Genomic DNA, 10,074 nt, shown 5'->3' on the forward strand with positions numbered 1-10,074 from the left:
TACGACTCCAATAGCTCATTTTCAATGTGGCTAGGCTATATGTTGCTAAAATATTAGCCATGACAGCTTAACAGGGTAGCCTTATGTAGCACGGATGTTTCTTTATTTTTACCCGCACAATAGTTGGTAGTATTTCTTTCTGATTCCTTAATCCCCATAAAAGACCGTTGGTGCAATATGCTTACTCGACCCCTTCCCGGTAAAAAGTTTGAATTGACAAAACACAGCTGTATCTAAAAAACATTGATTATGTTTACTGTTAGCTACGGGTTTAAACGTTCGCGAATGTACAGCCTTTTAGGTCTTTTTGGCTTTCCGTAGTTCTGAGACTCGGCGCGCGGTGCAGCGGGTACTGGTGGGACACTTGTTTCTCCTTGGGGGAAGTTTGTTGTGTGTGCAGTGTGTATTTCTTCAAAAAGCATGTCTCTCAACTTTCAGACATCCACCCTTTCTTTGACTTTGCCGATTTCGTGCCAGATATGTCTCGGAAAGGTAACTACCGATACGTTTTAAAATCGTTAACGTCCGTCAGCCGTTAAACAAAGATAATGTGTTTACACGGGATAAACTGCTGCCTTAGTAACCATAACGTTGGTACGTAAAGTGACCAGTTTAACGTAATTAACGTTAGACGTTCGTGCAGCTGACATTAGCCAAGGTTACCGTAACTAGCTTAAACGGTGTTTCCTGGCGTTAATGTACCATATTACTAAGGTTGACTCATAATCTGCTCGTTTTTCAGGTCAAGGAGCCGGTCATTTGTGCCAACCACCACGTGTTCTGTTCCTCCTGCATGGAAATGTGGTTAAAGAAAGCTAGCCAATGTCCCACCTGCAGAGTCACCATCACAGCAGAGAACCCATGCAGAGAAATCATCGGTGAGTAGCTCCATGTAAACAAGAGAAAACAGACTAAAAGCAGTAGAGGAGAGGTAATGTGAGGCTTTATGTGCCTGCAGCGTCTCACAGTTTAGTCACCATGACATCACGTTTCATAAGGCGTGTCGTTGAAGTTGCAGTTAAGTTCAGGCAGTTGTAATGTTTATTTGATCAATAGCCCAATCAATACATCAAAAACAACTCTTGTTATTGGATTATGAGTGAATGCTTGTTATTCACCAAATGTGACAGTGGTTTGGACCATTATTTCAACATACTTCATAGGAAATTCTGGAGCTGCTTTCACTGTTTCCTTGCAGCGTATTGAACTTCAGATTCATTTATGTAAGGCTAGAGAAACTGGTTTGCTTGTTCCACCAAAACAAAGTCTATAGACCATATACACATTGAGAGTGAGGAGTGCCAGCCAGGTTCAACCAAGGTTTCATTTGCCAAATACCTTATGATGTGAGATACACATTTGTTTGGTGGGAGTGATGTTGGAGTGTATGTTTGTTTATCTATATTGACTTTTTGGATTTGTCTTTATTGTTTTACGATGAGTTTGATTTATGAAATTGACTTGATCACACATCCATGGTTTCCTTTCAAACCTTCTTTTTCCTGGCCTGGTCATTTTTGATCACACTGCGACATGATAAGACGGTCTACACTGATATAGAAACATGTAGCTCAGCCATGGCTAATGGGCTTCAGTCTATGATGCTTTGAGTCATTCACCAGAATATGTCTTGCTAAAGTTAGTTTTTAAAACAAAAAAGGTAGCTGAGCTTTTATTGCTGCAGTTCCGGCTTCTCCTAAGCCAAAGCTTGTAATGTATCAGTTTATCTAATTATAAAAAAAATTAATTTAAAAACTCCAAGAGCTAATATACAACACCTTTTTGATCATAGTTTGTGATCTTGAATCAGCCGGGCCCAGTGACTGCACACAGCATCTCCAAAAGTCCCCTTCTCTTTGCACACGTTCCTATATGAACAAAACCCAGGTGACTCTTGGATGTGTTGGTATCTTGACGGCAAATAAGATGCAACATGGAGCTGCACATTTTTCACTTTAGCTGTTTTTATCTGCTTCTAGTTTTTGTGCTAAGGTAGGCTAAACAAACATTGTCTGTGCTGAACAGACATTAAGTTGATATTAATACTCTCATTCAACTCTGGGTTAGACAGCCAACAAGCTGTATTTCCAAAATGTGAATTACTTAAGTGAAGGCTACGAGGACGGGATTTTTAATATTTAATAAATACGACCACAATGCCCTGCAGGTGGGACTGGGAGTCTTGAGATAACTTTACCATCAGTTTAAAAGGCAGCCTTTCATTGTTTATGTTTTTGGGTAGCAGCTCTATACTAACATAACTAATGCATATTGCACCTTCATCAAAGGTGAGTGACTTTGTCACATTACATTAATAGGTATTTTGTTGTCAAGTCTGTTTATCTGTACTCATGTGATTCTGTTATAGGAGGCTCAAATGAGAGTGATCACAATGATAGTCCTTCCATGAGGAAATGTCTCAGAAAAACCAGAGGAGAACTGCTTTTGCGGGAGTATGAGGTATGGGCTTATCATGCATCATATTTTCACAGCAATAACAAGCAGGATGATGCTCTAGAACAGACTTACCAAGGGGTTTATCACCACAAATATGTAAGCCTATTGCAGCCACATATGCATATTGTCTCATTCACTTATGTCTCAATAGAATGTGGCGGATTCTATGAAATCAATGAATTACAGTGTCTAGCTATCAGGTTGCCAAAAGGTGGTTGTTGTTGTTGTTGTTGTAATAGTAGCAGCATTAACTTTTCAACACTGGTAAACCTCTTAAGTATCATGATGACACAGTGATGCGTTTATTGTTGAACCTGGTTTTAAGCTAAATACTTGTTTCTCTCTAACAGGAGGAAATTGAAGGGCTCTTGAGGGAAAACGAGGAGCTGAAAGCAAAAAATCAAAGTCTGGAGTCACAATTGAAGACTGCTTTGGATCCCTGCAGCATTAAAACAGTGCAAACGGATGACAAGAAAGTTGAGCCCTATGTCCTGGAAGAATGGACAAACAAGCTGCGAGCTGCCACCGATGTTTGTGATAAAGTGAAGCAGGACATGGATAAGCTAAAGGAGGTATGAAGGAATTATACACACATTGTTATTATTATTATACACATTAACATCTTTCAATAGAAACACTGATAAAGATGAGCGTACTTGATGCTTCTGTCTGTAGCATAAAGACTATGCTTGACTTATTTTTGTTGTGAATATATATAATGTTTGTGTTGTGTAACGTAGTGCAAATGTGTTACTTTACCTTCTCAGGCAAATAAGGCATTGCGATTTCAAAATGTCGACCTTGTACAAGAGAATATGAGATTGAAAGCAGAGGTGGCGAGCAGATCTCCTCAGAAGTAAGCACCTTTCTTGTCTTAATGTTGACTCTTTTACCCACATTCAGTTAGAAAGGGACACATGCTTCGAAGTCACTGTCATGGGTAATAGTACAACAAACTGTTGGAGATAACTGTAGTTGCACATTTTGGGAGCAATGAGGTAATTAAATTTCAATTCAGTGTTTCAAGTCGGAGGCAGTGACTTGCTGCTAAAGTTAGTAACACCTGTATGATTGTATTGTCCCGTTCTGTCAAATCCAAAACACTCACAGACCACTTTTTAAATTGATATCCAAAAGACAAAGTTAAGACCATTTTTATTTATATTTTGGTATACTGTCTTTTCAAATGAGCTATCTTGCATAAGTTACATTGGCTCTGTCAAGCGCATGACAAATAAAACATTGTGTCACTCGGCTAAATGTTATTTGGCTTTTATGAGGATGCTTGAACAATTTAAAGACGCTCAATGATCTGTCCCCAGGTTTGGTCGTTATACAGTGGCAGCACTGGAATCTAAAATCCAGCTGCATGAGCGTGATGTGGACCACTTGAAGAGGGCTCTGGAGCGCAGCGACCAGTACATTGAAGACCTGGAGTCTCGGGTCCGAAAGTCTGAGAAGAAACGTCTTGAAGGGCAGGAGCCGAGCGGGAATAGTACGGCTGAGTCAGACGTTCTCTCACAGCAACACAAAATCAACATGATGATGAGAAGCTTGAGTGACAATGAGAGGGAGTCGATCTGCAGCAATCCAGTGGCCGAAACTCGAACATTTTCTAGAAATCACAGTCTGATGTTCATGCCATCTGCAGATCAGAAGGAGTCTAATAAGACTGGAGACCAGAAAAACGAGGACTTGGAAAGCTCCTTGGACCTTTTGCCCACCACTCCGTCCTCTGCCTTCCGGTCCCTCACTCTGAGAAGCCCTGGCGTCCGCGAAAAGAAAGTTGCATTCAAACCTGCGGCTTATCTGAGGAGGCTTGAGTTTGAAGAATTTCCGAGTCCTGACAAAAGTAGCAGCACCATGGGGAACCAATTCAGCAGCCTAGACAAATTGCCTACAAATAGTGACGTGGAACCCTCAAAGTCCGTCTTCTGGGGTGGTTGGCAGAGATCTAAATCTAATGACGAGTCATGTCCATGTCCAAGTCTAAGTCCAAATAAAGAGAGCTCAGTTAAAGGAGCCACATCCACTACTCTTGTAGGTGATGAGCCTGGTGGTTTCAACATTTCCAGCGAGGCCTCCATGGATGCGGCTTACCTGGACAAAATCTCCGAGTTGGACTGCATGATGTTGGATGGAGAGAGCTCCAGTAGCCGGTGTTCACAGTTCTCCCTGGCTGCCTCCCCTCACGCAGACTCAGGCAACACTCTTGTGCCAGAATCACAAACGAGCCCTGATGTCTCTTCAAGCCATGGCGGCCAACCTGCGGAACAGTGTGGCCAGAAGAACCAGTCACCACGTAACAACATAGGTGGCACCTTGAATGACAAAGAGGCTCCAAAAGGCGCTGCAGAGGAAAGTTTTGCTGCACTGGTGTCGGGTAGGGAGAGCGATGCCCATGTCCCTGACAGTACAGGGCATGGAGGGCCCTCTCAGACTGACGAGCTGTCATTTGATTTGCTGTTTGATTCACTGGAAGACAATAAGGCCGGTCCGTCTGACTCTCTCAGTCCAGCAAGCCAAGACCATGATCATGTAAACCCCTCCTCTTCCCCCAGCTGCACTGGTAAACCTGTGAACACAACAAGAGAAAGACACGGACTGAACATCAGCCAGCCAACAAAGAGGAAGTCTCACAGTCCCTTTAGCACAAGCAGTCCCACAAAACTTTCAAAGCTCATGTGAAGGTTTTAAAAACGGAACCTGTGTGTTCTCCTTGTACCGTGCACTGTAGTGTGTTTTGGTCAGGCTTCACAACCACACGCAGCTGAGAAAATTAACTCTGTGTTGCTTCAGAATAAATTTGTGAATATGATGCTTCTGTGTAAATTATTGTCATTTTGTCTGTTGTTATATTGTATGAATTAAGACAAATATACGATAGGTTCATCAGATGTTTCTTTTTGTTGTATAGTCTACTTGTAGGTCTCAGTGGCAGTTACATGTTTATAAGGCCAGCCTTTACAGTCTAAAATACTCTGTTGTAATCTGACAAACACTTCTGTGCTGTTCTTTGTTATAGTGTAGCACCAGTTTTGATGCGGAGACATTTTTCAAACATACTTTCAGCCTACTTGTATGAGTTTGTAATTTCAAGGTATTTAGTAAACATGGTCCTCATGTTAATCGTTTTTATGATGACCTGCAATACTGAAGACAAATGAACATGGCTATCATGAAAAACTGACATTTTGAAATATTGCAAGGTAAGCGTGTGTTAGGAAATAAAATAGTAATGCAAGGAGAAATTATGAAATTGTTTTCTTTTGTGTGCAGTGCCTTGATCACATGATTCAGGTCTCTTAATAATTCAGTCTTGATCATTTACATCGGCTATATTGGCTATTATTTTGTCCATATTTCTTAATTCTAGTGGAATTTGGGATTAATATTTGTTGGCCATCATATTCCTCCTTTTGGTTTTCCTTTCCTGATGATTTACATCTCATTAAATGGTAACAATTATGAATTTGCTGTTATTAAAAGTCGAAAACACATAGCCTGTTCATGCCGATAAAAGCATGTTGTAGCCTATAACGACACACATTAGAGACCTCACACGCACAGTAATTTCATTGTAGCAGAAAGCACCTTATTTATTATGCAAATTTAACGATATCATGTATATTTCACATACCTCTAATCGCTGCATGAAATTTTAATTGGGTAACCATTGTGGTTTGAATAAATGAAGTGTTAATTCATTGGGATTAATTAATTTAGGTAAAGACTGTGTACAAGGTTACGCTGGTGTATTAAATCAATTTGTTTAGTGCTCATCTGGCGATGATGGGCTTTAATGATAAGACGGCAGTTCTTCCGTCCATTACTTGCAGGGTTAAGACGAGAGACAGACGGCACAGTGGGTTGAACAGAGCCTACTGTCAAAGCGTTTAATCTATACACTTACATATCCGTGTGAACAACTGCAAGTAAATACAATAAATATAAAATGTTACACTACAATATTTCTGTCATGCTATGCAGTGTTACCTTTTGCATTAGAAACGCATTTCCTAATTCTATATTGAAACAACTTCCTGAAATCAGATGGATACAAATAATAGTCAAAAATGTATGGCAGCTAAAATAAACAGCGTTTAATCAATGGTTCCCGGCCTCTAAGTAAAGAATAAGGCCTAAAGGCATTGGGGCCGGCGCAGTTCGTGGCTGGATGAGTGTAGTGAGCCCTTAAAAACGCAGGCGTCTAGTCTCCAGATGTTACAGCCTGCCCTATGAGCAGTTTTTATCTGTCAGCCTGTTCACTGTTCTGGCAGTTTATGTCTCGCGAGAGCAGCCGAGCACGGGCTTGACGAGATCTGAGGCGCTCAGGTGTAAGAGCCTCTCTCATCCCCAGCAGTGGGAAACAGTAGACAGATAAGTGCGTCTGAGAGACTGCAGGCATCTCTGTGATCTCCGGGCTCAAGGCTGCACTCGGCGCACTACACAGCGAACTACACTGCATCATTACTGGATAAGCAAAGGATCACTGTGTATCTATGACTATTTTCCTGCTCTTGTAGCAGCTTTCCCCCCTTCTTCCCGTGCACTTTAATTGGAGAAGCTCGCCAAGATGATGTCCATGAACAGCAAACAGCCGCACTTCGCCATGCATCCCTCTTTACCCGAGCACAAGTACACCAATTTGCATTCCAGCTCGGAAGCTATAAGGAGAGCCTGTCTACATACTCCACAGGTAAATAATACCCAAAAAACTTCGACTTTGTCCTTTTTGTGAATAGGCTGCATGCAACGCTGATCGCTGTCTGTGCGTAATAACAAGGGGTGCTCCAAGGCACATTCAGCCAAGACGCGCACTTAATGTTTTTTTCATGTATTCCGCGGCAATCACTGGAAAGGTCTTCTTTTTGAAAGCATGCTCACGCAAATCCTGGCTTTACTGTTTTTGTATACATTTTTATGACTTGCCGCTTCGGAAGGAATACTCTGGCTGTGTTATGTGTCGCCAAAAGTCCCGACTGACAGGTTTTTTAAATGTTTTTTTTCTCTTCTCTGACGTCTTTCTTTTATCTCCGTGTCTTTTTCCTTTTCTTACCCATTTCACACCAATTCATTTCCCCCTCCTCACCCTTTTAATTGTCGCCCTTGCAGCTACAGAGCAACATATTTGCGAGCCTGGATGAGACACTACTGGCCCGGGCTGAGGCTTTGGCGGCCGTGGATATCGCCGTGTCCCAGGGCAAGACGCACCCGTTCAAGCCCGACGCCACCTACCACACGATGAGCACGGTGCCATGCTCGTCGAACTCCACGGTGCCACTGGCCCACCACCATCACCACCATCACCACCACCACCATCCGAACTTGGAGCCACAGGACATCATGGAGCACATCACCTCGCCGTCCCTATCCCTGATGTCCGGTGGGCACGACGGGTCCGGCGGAGGAGGTGGCGGCGGAGGTGGTGGTGGAGGACTCATATCCACTTCCTCTGCCCATCCGCACTCTCACATGCACGGCTTGAGTCACCTCTCCCACCAGGCTATGAGCATGAACTCGCCTCTCACCCACCACGGGCTCTTACCGGGCCATCACGGAGGGGGTCAAGGCGGCCAAGGACTCACTAACGTCGGACTCCCCTCCATCAATGACTCGGACACAGACCCAAGGGAGCTGGAGGCTTTCGCAGAGCGCTTCAAGCAGCGCAGGATCAAACTGGGGGTGACCCAGGCGGACGTGGGAGGCGCTCTGGCTAATCTCAAAATCCCCGGCGTGGGATCACTGAGCCAAAGTACAATTTGTCGATTCGAGTCGTTAACTCTCTCCCACAACAACATGATTGCGCTCAAACCTATCCTCCAGGCTTGGCTGGAGGAGGCCGAGGGGGCCCAGAGGGACAAAATGAACAAACCTGACATTTTCAACGGAGGGGAAAAGAAACGCAAGAGGACCTCAATAGCGGCTCCAGAAAAGAGGTCTTTGGAGGCTTACTTCGCCGTACAGCCTCGACCGTCGTCCGAGAAAATAGCAGCTATAGCAGAAAAGTTGGACCTGAAAAAAAATGTGGTGCGAGTGTGGTTTTGTAACCAAAGACAGAAGCAGAAAAGGTTGAAGTTTTCCGCGTCTCACTGATGGGCAAAGACAAGAAAAAAAAAGTTGTGTGACTGAATTTGGGGACCAAGGGACACTAAGACACCATTTTCAGTCTTTTGTCTCCAGCGATTTTACACGTTGGTGCGCAATGGGCTTTAGATACCCATTTTATGAGGCTTCATATATCTTGTTTATTTTCACGTTATTGGTGAATGTGAAGTATGCAAATGACAGATTACACAAGTTTCGCTCAGTTGTTACGAGGGAAAAGTTTAGCGACGTCGACATTGCCTTTTAAAACATGTGGAAAGAGGTAATTTGCTTAATACTATAGAGAGTTATTTTCTCCGTATAGGCCTATAATTTGAAGTATAGCCATTTACGAATTACCTCATTGATTGTTGAACTGTGTTTTTGGTTTGATTTTTGTCGTTGTTGGTATAGAATAATTCATGAATCTGTTCATTTATTCATCTGTTCATTTATTCTTATTTGGAGGCTGCTATAAACTCAAATTTAGTTGCAAACTTTGTATGGTTAACGAAAAAATCTTTAGGCCTGCATGAAATCCTAATTCATGGGCAGTAATTTAGCCTCTATAGGCTGTCACATCTAGAGATATATTTATTTTGAATTTGCACAAAAGACCCTTTAGGTGTATAGATCGTTTATGTCAAAATGGTTTTGTATATACAGACATCACTTTGTCACTTATCAGAGTTGAGCTCCTGTGTTTTGGAAATAAATTATAGGGTCTATCGACACCATTGGCTCCACAAGGAGAAGTTTCAAACCAACCCAGAGAGCACGAAAGCCTTGTCTGCTTCATTAAGGAGAGACCACGGTGAAAAAAAACCAATTTTTATTTCATGCGTTTCAGTTTGTAGTGCAAACACTCTATGCATTGGATGAAGAATCACTGCGTACAGTAGAGCTGTCTACTGATAGACCTTCTTTTGTGGATGGTGTAAGTCACTGTTAAATGCCTGTTTTCACATTAAGATCACCACGTTGTTTGTCGTGTTAATTGTTAAGGAAACGTTGTGTAAGTAATATTTTACTTTGTGCACAAGTATGTTTACAAAACTGCGGCGACGTGTGCATCATGGAAAATGTCCCACTGTCTCCTTCCCTCTCTCACAACATCTCCACTCTCCTCTGTTGTCCTCTTACTTTCATTGGTACTATTCATCCTGTAAGCCAAATTCAACAGGGAGGTGTGTTCCAGCAATCTTCTAATAAATTGAAGAAAAGAAAACGATGCTTTTCTGGTTGTGATTGGGCCCACACTGAACATAATTATTAAGGTTTTAATGTACATATTGGTGGAATGGTTTAACCTATTATTATGGCCACAACTCGATGTAAATTGAGACCTTATTCCATTTTAGATGTCAGGTTTGTTATGATTTTAAATTCTTTAATTTGACCGTTTTTTCTTCTTGCATTTGTACAATCGAGATAAAACGTTCATTAATCGAAATAATGCTTGAATATCTTCAAAGTTTGTCTAATTTATGGTTAAGTGAATTTGCTTACTTGGGAGGTAAATCATATCAA

The 10,074-nt window shown here is 42.2% G+C and overlaps 2 protein-coding genes across 2 annotated transcripts; both read left to right on the forward strand.

Annotated features, from left to right (window-relative positions):
• Nucleotides 1-282: 282 nt before the first annotated feature.
• Nucleotides 283-5,770, forward strand: obi1 (ORC ubiquitin ligase 1). Its single transcript, XM_029428780.1, has 6 exons — nucleotides 283-492; nucleotides 743-878; nucleotides 2,369-2,460; nucleotides 2,808-3,029; nucleotides 3,225-3,313; nucleotides 3,780-5,770. The coding sequence occupies exons 1-6, from the start codon at nucleotides 421-423 to the stop codon at nucleotides 5,143-5,145; spliced, it is 1,977 nt and encodes a 658-aa protein (XP_029284640.1). The 5' UTR covers nucleotides 283-420; the 3' UTR covers nucleotides 5,146-5,770.
• A 1,077-nt stretch (nucleotides 5,771-6,847) lies between these two features.
• Nucleotides 6,848-9,762, forward strand: pou4f1 (POU class 4 homeobox 1). The gene is made up of 2 exons (XM_029462296.1): nucleotides 6,848-7,156; nucleotides 7,573-9,762. Exons 1-2 carry the CDS (start codon nucleotides 7,034-7,036, stop codon nucleotides 8,551-8,553), a joined length of 1,104 nt encoding a protein of 367 aa, XP_029318156.1. The 5' UTR covers nucleotides 6,848-7,033; the 3' UTR covers nucleotides 8,554-9,762.
• The last annotated feature ends 312 nt before the right edge of the window (nucleotides 9,763-10,074 follow it).

This window comes from Cottoperca gobio, chromosome 3 (genome assembly GCF_900634415.1).
Source record: "Cottoperca gobio chromosome 3, fCotGob3.1, whole genome shotgun sequence".
Lineage (NCBI taxonomy): Eukaryota > Metazoa > Chordata > Actinopteri > Perciformes > Bovichtidae > Cottoperca > Cottoperca gobio.